Genomic DNA, 13,917 nt, shown 5'->3' on the forward strand with positions numbered 1-13,917 from the left:
AAGCCAGACTATGAAGCACATGGTCTTCAATGTCTATATACTAATGCCCAGAGTATGGGAAACAAACAAAACAAACTTGAACTCTTAATACAAGAGGGAAATTATGACTTGATAGGTGTAACTGAGACTTGGTGGGATGACTCTCCTGACTGGAATACAGCAATTGAAGGATATAACTTGTTCAAAAAGAACAGGAGGAACAGAAAGGGAGGTGGGGTTGCACTATATGTGAAAAATACATATCCCTGCACAGAAATACAGGAGGATGAGCTTGGTAGCCCCATCAAGAGCATCTTGATCAAAATAAATGGAGCAAAGAATAAAAGGAACCTGGTGGTCGGAGTCTACTACCGGCCACCCAATCAAGGAGAAAACGAGGATGAAACTTTTGAAAAGCAAGTAGCCAGTGGTTCAAGGAAGCATGATGTAGTAGTAATGGGGGACTTCAATTTCCCCAATATTTGTTGGGAGACAAATTCTGCAAAACATGGCCCCTCCAGGAAATTCCTGACTTGTGTGGTGGATAACTTCCTCCTACAGAAAGTAGAGGAAGGAATTAGAGGATTGGCTATCCTTGACTTGATCCTAACCAACAGAGATGACTTAGTGGATAAAGTAGCAGTTACAGGAACTCTGGGGGAAAGCGACCATGTTATACTTGAGTTCTTGGCTCTAAGGGAAGCAAAAGCTGAGTGTAGTCAAACGCGTACCCTGGATTTTAGGAAAGCTGATTTTAATAAACTCAGAACAATGATAAGTGAGGCCCCATGGCAAGCGACTCTAAGGAGAAAAGGAGTCCAAGATGGGTGGAAGCTTTTAAAAAAGGAAATTCTCAAGGCACAATTACAAACAATTCCAACAAGAAAAGGTGGACGACAACAGAAGAAACCAATGTGGCTTCACAAGAAGCTTAGAGATTATCTGAAAACAAAAAAGGACACATATAGGAAGTGGAAAGAAGGCCAAGCAACAAAGGAGGAGTACAGGCAGGTAGCACAGAATGGCAGGGATGGCGTCAGAAAGGCTAAAGCTGAGAACGAACTGAGGTTAGTGAGGGATGCTAAAAGCAACAAAAAAGCTTTCTTCAGCTACATGCATAGTAATAGAGGAAAGAAATGGTGGTTCAGCTATTAAATAAGGATGGCAAAATGATAAGAGATGACAAAAGGCAGAGGTACTCAATTCCTATGGCGAAGTACAGGCTGAACGGGAGGATTACAGCTTGAGATAAATAGGCATATGGTCAAGGAACACCTCATTACTTTGAATGAGTTCAAATCTCCAGAGCCAGATGAACTACATCCTAGAGTAATAAAGGAACTGGCAGAAGAACTCTCAGAACCACTGTCTATTCTCTTTGAGAAATCATGGAGGATGGGTGAAGTGCCAGATGACTGGAGAAGGGCTAATGTTGTCCCTGTCTTCAAAAAGGGTGAAAAGGAGGAACCTGGGAACTACAGACCAGTCAGTCTGACATCAATCCCTGGGAAAATTCTGGAGCAGATGATAAAGCAATCCATCTGTAAGCACCTTGAAAACAATGCCGTGGTTCCTCGAAGCCAACATGGATTTGTCAAGAACAAATCCTGCCAGACGAATCTGATCTCATTTTTTGATCAAGTAACCTCCCTTGTGGACTGTGGGAATACTGTGGACATAATATACCTCGACTTCAGCAAAGCTTCAGACAAAGTGCCCCATGATATCCTGATGCGCAAATTAGCTCAAAGTGGGCTAGATGAAACAATGATCCGGTGGATCCACAGTTGGCTACAGAATCGGACTCAAAGAGTGCTTCTTGATGGGATCTTCTCAAACTGGGGAGAGGTAACGAGCGGGGTACCGCAGGGCTCAGTCCTGGGCCCAGTGCTCTTCAACATTTTTATTAATGCCTTGGAGGAGGAGGTTCAGGGAATGCTGATCAAATTTGCAGATGACACAAAATTGGGCGGGATAGCTAATCCTTTGGAAAACAGAAACAACATTCAGAGTGATCTGGATAGACTGGAGCGCTGGGCAGAAAACAACAGAATGACATTTAATAGGGATAAATGCCAAGTTCTGCACCTAGGAAAAAGAAACCAAATGCACAGTTACAAGATGGGGGATACGTGGCTCAACAACACTACAAGCGACAAGGATCTTGGAATTGTTGTTGATCACAAGCTGAATATGAGCCAACAATGTGATGTGGCTACAAAAAAGGCAAATGCTCTTTTGGGCTGCATTAAGAGAAGCGTAGCTTCCAAATCCTGGGAAGTACTAGTTCCCCTCCACTCAGCACTGGTTAAGCCTCACCTGGAGTACTGTATCCAGTTCTGGGCACCACATTTTAAGAAGGATGCAGACAAACTGGAGAGGGTTCAGAGGAGGGCAACGAAGATGATCAGGGGACTGGAAACAAAGCCCTATGAAGAGAGACTGAAAGAACTGGGCATGTGTAGCCTTGAGAAGAGAAGACTGAGGGGAGATATGATAGCGCTCTTCAAGTACTTGAAAGGTGGTCACAGAGAGGAAGGCCAGGATCTCTTCTTGATCATCCCAGAGTGCAGGACACGGAATAATGGGCTCAAGTTACAGGAAGCCAGATTCCGGCTGAACATCAGGAAAAACTTCCTGACTGTTAGAGCAATACGACAATGGAACCAATGACCTAGGGAGGTGGTGGGCTCTCCTGCACTGGAAGCGTTCAAGACGAGGCTGGACAGCCGTCTGTCAGGGGTGCTCTGACTTGGATTCCTGCATTGAGCAGGGGGTTGGACTCAGTAGCCTTGTAGGCCCCTTCCAACCCTACTATTCTATGATTTTATGATCCTATGAGACTGACCTTCAAAGCATCCTTCATGTCCTTGGTGATCCTGAGAAGATGATAGGGGGAGGAGATATCAGTGGTAGCTATGGCTAGGCAGGCACAGAAGGATCTCCCTAGGGAACCTACTTTGCAAACCAAATCAAGGTGCTGAATAGTTTGTGCAGGTCCTATGGGATATATTTGCTGTGTAAGAGGCACCATTCAGTAGAGCCTCACTTTTTTTTAAGAACTGTGGCACTGTTTTAATTGCTGCAGTTAATCTGTTTTTAGTTTTTAGATTGTATTTTATATTCTGCTTAATTATGTTGTAAGCTACCTTTTTATCTTGTTATAGAGGTGGGATATAAATAAGGAAATAAATAACGAATTAGAAAGAAAGAAAGAAAGAAAGAAAGAAAGAAAGAAAGAAAGAAATCAGGATACCAAGTAGCAATAATAATTTCAGTTGCACCTGGTATTCCATTTAAAATTATTTAATTTAGGATGCAATCCAGTACAATTTACCTGGGAGTAATCCCCATTGAACTCAATGGGATCTGTTTCTGAGGAGATAGAACTAGGATTGTACTGTTTATGTTAATTTGAAATGGGTGAAATTTATAACAACATTTTTGTATTTTGCTCTTCTGCATATGCATACACGCAGCAGCTTAACAGCATCCCAAAATACAGGCATAAAAGGCAATTTAAAACACATTGTTTTTTTTTTTTTTTTAAGCCATAACAGTTTAAAAGCAAAGGTATTACAACCCAAATGGAGGCAGCAGTGGCAAAAATCACAACATCAAACTTTAAAAGCCTGTTGAAAGAGAAATGTCTTCAATTTACAGGGGGGGATAAGAACTTACAGAGGGGAGTTGACAGATCTTGACTGGAAGGATATTCCAGAGCTGCACCATCACCACTGAAAAGGCCCTGTCTCACAGTGGCACTGGGATGTTCAGCAAGTGAGCACAAGAGGCAGGGCTTTTTAACTAAAGCCTCTGCTTGTTTGTTTGTGTGTCTCTTGTACAATACAGTGTCCAGTCAGGTAAAATATGCTCTCAATTTGAGTCATGTTTATTTATTTGAGTCAATAAATAATTTTACCAAAAATTTTTTCCTAGCTGTCATATCCTGCCAAGCTCGCAGTAGACTGGAGGAAAGAGTAGAAGTGCTGTTAACTGGGGTGGTTTCTCAAGACACTGTAACTCCTTTCAAGAGCAACTTACACTCTAGCCATGATGAAGTTCAAGTGACCAAAGGTAAGAAAAGCCCAGAAATCCTTTATTAGTAGGCCTACAGCTGTCTCAAGCCATTTGTAGAATTTTAATGGGCTGGGGATGGGATCATAATGTCAAACATCATCCTGCTCTGAGGGCTACATTCGTTCCACACATCAAGCCCAGAACAAATTAATCCTCATCATTCTAATTATAGTATGTACAAATGGACAAGGAATTCTATGTGAGAATACATTGGTAAAACAGAATCTGCCTCATGGGAGAAAAATGAGCCCAATCAGTACAATGCATGGGAAGGCAGAATGAATGCATAAATCTATGGCTACTAGCCTGATGAAGGGAGCTTTTAGTCTCTATTTAGACTAGTTAAGACCTTGAAGTTGAAGCAAAAGCCATTGAACCTTTTTGAAAAAGAGACTCGACAGTCTGTTCTCTTCATTTAGCTGTCACTATGCATGGCCATCTTTGATGCTCCAGAGAGAGGGGCACAAACCAGTTTCTTATGAGGAGGGTCCTTGAAACCTCAGATTGTCTTTGTGGCAAATGTCTTCTGAGCAGTGCAGTGTCTAGTCAGGTAAAATACGCTCCCAATTTGAGTCACGTAAACCTTTTGTCTTTTGAACTGTAAATATTGTCGCATGGGTTTATGTGATGATGAAAGGCTGGTCTTTCAAACAGTGTGGTTTCCTTTATAATAGCAGCGTTTGGTGTTTGGAAATGTATCATAGAAGTCATTTTAATTTCATAATTTAATCTAATTCCCTAAATGCCATGGTATTTAAGTAAATTCAATATTGTGCATTCAGCAAATCATAGTGAGAGCATTTTAAAATACCATAATTGCAGATGTATGTGTCCTATTTGTAGCGAAATATATTGATTATTAACACTAGATTCTCTTATGTATTGCACAAGACTGTGTTACGAAGTATGCTTTGATTTACATGGACGTGCATATCACATACATGTAAACCAAACATATACCTGAGGGATCTTTTGGTGTTGAACTCTGGGCGCTTAGGAAAACCTGATACCCCCCCAAAGTGGAGAGAGTCAGAGACCACAACGAGGTCTTTGAAAGCAATTCTTTGATTTATTGAAGAAGAATTTAAAATGAATTAAAATCTCACATCAGGGAAGTTAGAACTATACATACGTTTGGGGAATTAGAATCATACATTAACACTCAGAAGGTTAAAGACAAGCATTTAAAGTCAATAGTGAAGTACACTGGGATGCATAGAAAATCATGTCTGTGTGTGTGTAGGAAGCGGGGGAAAGTGTGGGGGAGAGAAGGAACTTTCAGCTTGGGATGATCTGAATGGGGGAGAAACCGACTCTCTTGGGGAGTTGTGAGAGAGTTTGGACGAGGGGTGAGAGCAAAGGCAGGGTTTTGGGGAGAAAGTGGATGGAGAAAGAGCTAAAGCCTAGGAGTTTGGGAGTTTGGTATTTGGTGGAATATGAGGAAAAGAGAATATGATGCAAGGATTTACCTCTCCTTATCTGCTGGCTTGTGAAGCGATGGGAAGCTCTGTTGAGTTCCTTCTCTGGGAAAGAAGGGGAGAAAGAGGGGAAGAAAGGGGGTAGGGATTGCTCTTCTGAGCAAAAAGGATGGAAGGAGTCCTCTTTCCTTCTCTCCCTTGTTGTGTGTTCTATGAATTTGGGTTGCTGTTGTTATCTTCTCTCAGGATGTAGTAATCAGAATAAAACAAAACAAGTCTTTCTTCTAAGATTATTCATGTGTCAGACATTAAGGGAAGAAAGAAGACAATGGGATTCTGTTTCTTTCCTGATGTGAAGAAAATATGGGAGTTGATGAGTGCATATTTCTGGCTTTCACAGCACAAGATAGCCAGGGGGATTTCGGTAATGGTCTTAAGCAAAGGTGGCAAAAGAGTTATGCAGGCATGCTTGCTTACACAATATTGGGTTTTCAGGGTCTTACAGCTTTAAAAGACATTGAATTCTTTAATTTTCTTTCTATCTGGCTTAAACAGGAAGGTTAGAAATCAGCATAAAATATTTTCAGGGTGGGGGCTTCTGTAGTTGTCCTGAGGCAAGATCTGAAATTTGCAAGTGTTAACACAGAGGAATTAAGGCAGTCAAAGCACAGTGGCTGGCCAGAAAGTTTATGAATTAAACTTTCAAGAAGTCTACATTTCCTCTTGGGTTGTGCAAGGCCTCAGTATCCTTTGGGACCTGCTTTTTTGCCCTTCTCCAAGACCAAAGTCCAGATACAGGCTGCATCTTTCCAGATCAGCAGAATTTTGGGGTACTTCATAACAACTGATTTGGAATAACACACCTTGTCAGGCAGGTAATGTGGTAAAAAATTGCATTGACACCAAAAATAGTAGGTTCGGTGACATTTTTTTTTTACTTCTGTGAATAGCATTATAATGTCATTATTCCTACTTCAACATAGTACACTTTTAGTAATCTTCAGACTACTAGTAAAAATGTAAAGACAGGTGCAAAGCTCTGAGATAACAGCTTGGCAAGCTGTGTTTCATCTCCTCCCTTGAGAATTATGCACTTGTGCGTGTGTGTGTGATGTGTTCTTGTAAGTAATTCTATCTATCTTTGGATATCAAGATGACAATAATTGCAGGGAGATCACATTTAAATAGCTTCCACTATGAATTATTTAGAAATGAATAAATTCGAGTTAGGAAACTTGAGTTAGGAAGCTTCCTCTGAAGGAAGAGGTAATTTACAAATAGTTGATAGTGACCAGTAGGGGTGTGTGAAACATTTACCCCGTTCCAGCCGGCAGTCCGTGGGGGGGGGGGCGATCTGTCCCTTCCCCCCCCGGAATCCTCCCTGGCCAGCTCTGCTCTGCTCCGCAGCCTTGCTGCAGAGTCGCTGGCTGGGCTGCGGCCGCAAATGGCGGCCGCTACGCCAGCCACCATTTGCGTCCCTGCCAAGCCGTGATAGGCTACGTAAGTATCTACGTAGCCTATCATGGCAAAAGGCAGGGACGCAAATGGCGGCCGCTACGCCATTTGTGTCCCTGTCTTTTGCTATGATAGGCTATGTAGATAGTTACGTAGCCTATCACAGCTTGGCAGGGATGCAAATGGCGGCCGGCATAGCAGCCGCCATTTGCAGCCACAGCCTGGCAACAGCCAGAAGACAACCTGGAGCCGCTGCCACTGGAGCCACCGCCGCCACCAGGTAGGTCCGTTCTGGGGAGGGATTTCGGGGGTGGCGGGGGGTAGTCCATTCCGCCACGGACTCCAGGAGTCCGTGGCAGAATTCTCCAACATCCCTAGTGACCACATCTACACCTTGTATCACATCATTACGATCCCATCATGGTAATGCTGTATCCCTCTTGTGCATTTGTACCTCATAGGACACACAGTGACAAGTGTTGCAGTATATTGTATAACGTGGAATAAAAAGCAGGAAATAACAATACACAAGTGGTATATGGAATGTGTAATGTACCCCAACATTTATCAGTGCTCTTCAATACTGCTATAAAACAGTAGTGTAGATCTAGCCCTAATCTTGGATTCCCCCTCCCCTCGCCCAAACACACACACACAATTGCTAAAATGAATGAAGCCTTTAACTGAACATTTGACATTCTAAGGCAGGGGTGTGCAACTGCGGGTGGCCTGGGGGCCATTCTCACCTCAGATCAGGAGTTTGCTGCATCATTCAGTAGCACACCACTCCATAGTACTACAGAGCACTAAAATGGTTAAATTTAGCTTGTCTGCAAGCGAAGTTTAACACCTTTAGTGCTCCATAGAAGCTAACAAGTTAAATGTGTCCCTTTTAACAGTCCGTGCTGCTAAATCCACCATTTGTGGGGGTTAAAATAATTCACAGCTGCCAAATTTGGCAGTGGGGCAGGAGGCATATATGGCAGGATACTCAACCCTGTTCTAAAGGAAGAGATTAGCCCAGTATACTCAAATTCTTAGCCTTGCCAGTTTTCAAATTGAAAAAAGTGGTAAGTACTTTTGTGTATAATCTGAAATAATGTTTTAATTAGCAACTAGCATAATATAGCCATACCACTGGGAGAAAGGCATAACACAATACTTTATGTGCTAGGATAGGGATGAGGAACATTTTTTGGCCCGAGGGCCTCATTGGGCAAACACATCCACTGAGGGTGCCTGTTAGTGGTGAGTGGGGCCACACCCAAAGTGGGCGGGGCCACACCACCACTGGCATGTGCCCCCAGTGCACATACTCATGTATGCACACTCTTTCATACACAAAATATGCTCTGTTTAGAATTGTGTAACACAATCTATATAGTGTATAAGTGGGGCTACACAGCCTCCTTATCATGATTTATGAGTGTGCTTATTTTTTTTAGTTGCTGTGCTAAGACAAGCAATAACCAGAAAGCTGAGTTGTCCCATGGGCTCACACATTTTCTCCCCATACTTCCTCTGGGACTGTGTGACCTAGGATTGCTCTGTATGAGGGATTTTAGAATCTATGTATAAGGCTCATGAACATAAAATGAAATAACATAGTGATATATCAACAGCAAAGTGATAAGAAGCACTAGGGTGCTGCAGCGAGGACAAGATGCCTCCCTCCTTGATCCCAGGCTAGCTTCCAAAGGTGGCATCAGATTTACTGATAGCATTTTTAGAATATTTCTTTACATTTAGGAAGGAAGGATGAAAGAGCATGTTTCACCTGTTGTGTGGTACCATGCTGCCATCTGTGTAAAGTAGTCTAGTTCCTTCAGAGAATCAATGTAAGGTTGCTCTGCCCACTTTTCTTTGATCAGTTCACTCTTTGTAGCATGTACTTAAGGTATCATTTTTGCTGCTCTTCATTTTTATTTTCAATAATTCTTTATCCTTTCCATACCTGATATTTCCCAAATAAAAGGCTAACCTGGAAACAAACTTTTGAAATCATATTTTTCAAATGGATTTGCAATTAGTTAAGATGAGGCTGTATTTCTGTTTATTATGCACTTAGGGCGCACTCCTATGGCCTCTAGTCAGCGGCTAGACGGCCATAGGATAGGTTGGTTCTCTGACAACTGACCTCCAGCCCCTCCCACGCTGCCTCGTAGGCAGTGTGGAATGGCCCCACACACCGCGCTGGGAAGAGGAGCAGGGAACGGCAAAAATGAGGCGTTCCTGGGGGTGTGCCAGGGCAGGGAGGGCTGAAGTGCCGATCCAGTGCTTCCTATGTGTTGTCCAGCGTACCCCCCCCCCGACTTCCCATGGCTAAACAGTCAAAATTGGCTGTCTAGTCATGAATGCAGGGCGGCTGAAACGCAGAGGGAACGATCCCCTTCACACTTCTCCTGCCTTGCATCGGATAGGTGGTCGAGTTCAGAGGCGGCCATCTATCCCAATAGGATAGAGCCCTTAGAAATTTTTGTTCTGGTTGTGATTCCAACATGAATGCAAATGACAAAGGTATAAAATAAACCCAAAATATTTTATGCAATATACATACGAATTATATTTCAGTAAATGAAAGTGGCACCGTATCTCAGTACTGAAACCCTGTGACAGCAAGTTGATTTGAAGCTTTGCAGATGGGCCTAATAATTAAATTTTAAGATAAGCAGCTGGCTAAGAGTTTTATAAAAATACACCAAAGGGATTGGATGGAATTACTATATTGCGGTATATTCCTACTTGAGCCATTTTTAAAAAACAAACAGCGGCATAACAATTTGGCAAAACAGTTACTCCAGTAACGTTATTTAATGCAAGTAACACTAAGCATGAATTGTTTTCTGTTTCTCCTGGGAACATAGTGTTTGCCCAGAAAAAGAACACCTGAAGACTTATTCGGTGTTTTTGGCAGCCTGTATCTTTGGATCTCACAGTCAGTTATCAGTTGGGCCTGTCAAATTATCATCCAGTATATTGACAAGGTATAAATCAAGAAGACATTCAGAGAAAGAACTAGCACAACATTATTAGACATTATTAGACATACACATCCATTATGACAGGTGGTTTTAATTTTTTTAAAAAAAAACGCTTTCTGTTCAAATGTTGGATTGTGATGTATTGAAAATTAGTTGTCTTCTGTAAGCCAAGATTATTATAACCTACTCTACCATAATGCTCAGGACTTGTAGAAAAAATCATTATTATGTGGAGTGGAGAAAACTTAAATCACTTCTAGAAGATTCTCAGCCATGTGTTCTGGGAAACTTTCAATCTAGCAGATAAACTATAAAAGGTAAAGGTGTCCCCAACCAGTCGTGTCCGACTCTAGGGTGCGGTGCTCATCCCCGTTTCTAAACCGAAGAGCCAGCGCTGTCCGAAGACGCTTCCGTGGTCATGTGGCCGGCATGACTGAACACCAAGGTGCACGGAACGCTGTTACCTTTCCCGCCGAGGCGGTACCTGTTTATCTACTTGCAATTTCTTGCTTTCGAACTGCTAGGTTGGCAGGAGCTGGGACTGAAGATGGGAGCTCACTCCATCACGCGGCACTCGGGTCTCGAACTGCTGTCCTGCCGACCTTCCGGTCTGCAGTTCAGCGTCTTAACCACTAAGCCACCGCGGCCCCCAAGATAAACTATACATTTGAATAAAAACTGTTGACCTTTCTTTATCTCAAAAGTCCACTTTTTAAATAGGTGTACATTGAATGCTTAAAATATGTGTTAAAACTGGAGGTAGTAGTAGAATCTACAGTGAAATAATGTGTGTGTTAAAATGGAGAGTTTACATTTATTATTCAGGGAAATATTTTAAAAGATGATAAATTATTCATTTTATAAAATGAAATTGTCAGATCAGGAGTTATGGAACTTTTAGGATAATTCAGAATCAATTTGAAAATGACAAAACCTTGTCATTTATTTGAAATAATCTTTTAAACCACTGAACTAGGCTGAAGGAGGTCCAAAATGGTAAATGTATTGATATATTCTTGCCTGTTTTCTGATCACCAGTATTGTGATTGAGGATTATGCATTGTGAGGCATTCCTAAAGTTTGTTAAAAGAAATGGCAATGAAAAAGAACAAATAATCCCTTGTTGTGTGCATTGATTCATTTTTCAGAGGGAAAATGATATTTTCAACCATCCTTGATTCAGGTTCTTATAAATTATTTCCATGCAAAACAAATCTTTGGTTTAGGATACCTTTTCTTGAACACCTGGGCAGAGCAACCTTACATTCTCTGAAGGAACGCTCCGGTGTCAGAGCACTCAATGCTCTGCCAGCAGATGCCCAGAAGAGCAGAAGGGGCAACGGAGGCTCAAGGGGACCTAGCAAGGCATCACCAGCCTTCAGTCCCTGATAATCGCCTTTCTGCACTTTTGAAAGACTGCACATGCTGAGGGCCAGGATACTTCATGATCAATCATCTTTAAGGAACAGTTTAAGGAACAATGCTGTTCCAGTTCACACAGTGAACTCCCAGATCACAGCAGACATCTAAGGAAAATACCCCCTTTTATTCTCTTTGTGTTGGAATAGATAATATTTGTGTTTCAGTCCTGTCTCTCTTCAGCCTTTCCTTCCTCTCCCTGCTAGCAACAATAACATTTACTTGTGAACCCACAGGTCAGGTTATCCACGTTCAGGTCCCTATCACCTTCTTAATTAGATGTCTCGTATATTTATCAACCCACTTGTCTTCTCCTAAGGACATTGGAAGAGCTATACTGGGTCAGACCAGAGGCCTATCTAGTCCAGCATTCTGTTCCCACAGTGGCCAAGTCCGCAAGCAGGACATGAATGCAATAGCACTCCCCTGCTCATGCTCCCCAGCAACTGGTGCACATAGGCATATTGCCTCTGATACTGGAGGTAATATATAGCTGTCATAACTAGTAGCCAATGATAGTCTTGTCCCCCATGAATTTGTTTAATTGCCTTTTAAAAGTGTCCAAGTTGATGGCCATCACTACATCTTGTGGTAAAAAAATTCCATAGTTTAACTATGTGCTGTGTGAAGGCCTGCTTCCTTTTATCTGTTCTGAATCTCTCAGAGCTTAACTGGATGAACCTCTGGGTTCTAGTGTTAGTATTACTTTGTCCATACCATGTATACTTCTATGCTATCATGTCCCCCATTACTTACTTTTAGCTTTTTTTAAGGAAAAAAAGCCCAAATATTGTGATCTGCCTTCATAGAGGAGTTGCTCCAGCTCCTGGATCATTTTGGTTTCCCTTTTCTGCAAATTTCCATCTCTACAGTACCCTTTCTGAGGTGTGGTGACCAGAACTGTATGCAGTATTCCAGCTGTGGTGACACCATAGATTTGTATAATGGCATTACGATATTGGCAGTTCTTTTTTTTTTTATTATTCCTTTCCTAATTATTTCCAACATGAGATTTGCCTTTTTCACAGCAGCTGTAAACCGATGTTTTCATCAAGCTATCCATCACAACCTCAAGATCCCTTTCCTGGTCAGTCATTGCCAGCTAAGACCTCATCTGCATATATGTGAAGTCTCTCCTGCTCCCCCTCCCCCGCCCTTATATGCATCACTTTATGCTTGCTTACATTGAACCACATTTGCCATATTAAAGCCCACTCCCCCAGTTTGGAGAGATCCTCTTGGAGCTCTTCACTGTCTCTATTTGTTTTATATGAACAAGTTAAAAAACACTGGTCTCAGCGCCTATCCCTGTGGGGCCCCACTATTTACATCCCTCCGTTGCAAGAACTGTCCATTTAGTCATACTCTCTGCTTTCTTTAACCAGTTACCAATCCATGAAAGGACTTCTCATATTCCATAGCTGTTACATTTGTTTATGATCTTTGGTGAAGGACTTTGTCAAAAGACTTTTGGAAATCGGAGTAAATAATGTCTGCTGGATCACCCATATCCACATTCTTGTTGACATTTTGAAAGCTCTCTGAAAGTGAGACAGGGCTTGCCCTTGTACAAGCCATGTTGATTCTTCTTCAGCAGTCCTTCTATATGCTTGATAAATTTATCTTTATATCTGTACCCAAAGCAGATGTTAAGCTAAATGGCCTGTAGTTTCCTGGCTCCGCTCTGGATCTTTTTTTTTTTAATTGGCTACTTTCCAGTCTTTTGATACAGAGGCCAATTTTAGGGACATGTTACATATTTTTGTTGGACGTTCAGCAGTTTCACATTTGAGCTCTTTAGCAACTCTTGGATGGATACCATCTGGACCTGGTGATTTCTTTGTTTTCAATTTGTCTAGAAGGTCTAGCCTTCCCCTATCTGGTGTCTTCCAGATGTTTGGGACTTTCAACTGAGATAAGCTCCAGCCAGCATGGGCAATGGTTAGAAATGCTGGGAGTTGTAGTCCAAAACATTTGGAGGGCAGCAGGTTGGGAAAAGCTGATCTAGAACTTCATATCTTGTTACCACCACTATTTGCCTCATCTCCTTAGACTCTGTTTCCGAAAATAGCTGTTCAGGCAAGTTTATCTGCCCAATATCTTCTGCAGTGAAAACAGATGCAAATAATTCATTCAGCTTCTCTCCTTATTTGGAGCAGCCTCTCCTGCCACTTCCCCCATATGAACCCCTCACATGCCACTCCATGTATCTTAGTCCTTCTCTCCACCCCCAGACTCCTCCATAGAATTAAATAAATAGTTGCCAGTCCTATTTAAATGCTTCCTTTATTTATATCCCCTCTATTTTTGTAATAGATGATTAATATACTTCTAATCTCTGGCTCTGGTCTCATTGGGATTTTTCTACTTTAAGAGGTTCAAGTTTGAGGTTGATTGTTTTTCCCCACTTGGATATCCCCGTTCATGCTGCTTTGTGCCGTGACTCAAGGCTAAAGATCGCATGGACAGATGTTCCTGCTGAATATTGTATGAATATTACAAGTGTGGATGAGTACACATGGTAACAGGATGAGGACAGATGGGGCAATATCCAACTGTGTCATTCTGTTAGTGCAAATTATGTT

General features: G+C 42.0%; 1 protein-coding gene across 1 annotated transcript in view; it reads left to right on the forward strand.

Moving 5' to 3' along the window:
- The window catches only part of CFAP47 (cilia and flagella associated protein 47), a 410,934-nt gene that overhangs the window by 355,957 nt on the left and 41,060 nt on the right, over positions 1–13,917 (forward strand). Inside the window, exon 60 of the mRNA XM_084843965.1 lies at positions 3,919–4,056. Coding sequence (XP_084700091.1) covers positions 3,919–4,056 — 138 coding nt within the window. The remainder of the gene's footprint in view (positions 1–3,918; positions 4,057–13,917) is intronic.

The sequence above is a fragment of the Heloderma suspectum genome, chromosome 3, assembly GCF_057233095.1.
Source record: "Heloderma suspectum isolate Gila_16-S chromosome 3, 16-S_ref, whole genome shotgun sequence".
NCBI lineage: Eukaryota > Metazoa > Chordata > Lepidosauria > Squamata > Helodermatidae > Heloderma > Heloderma suspectum.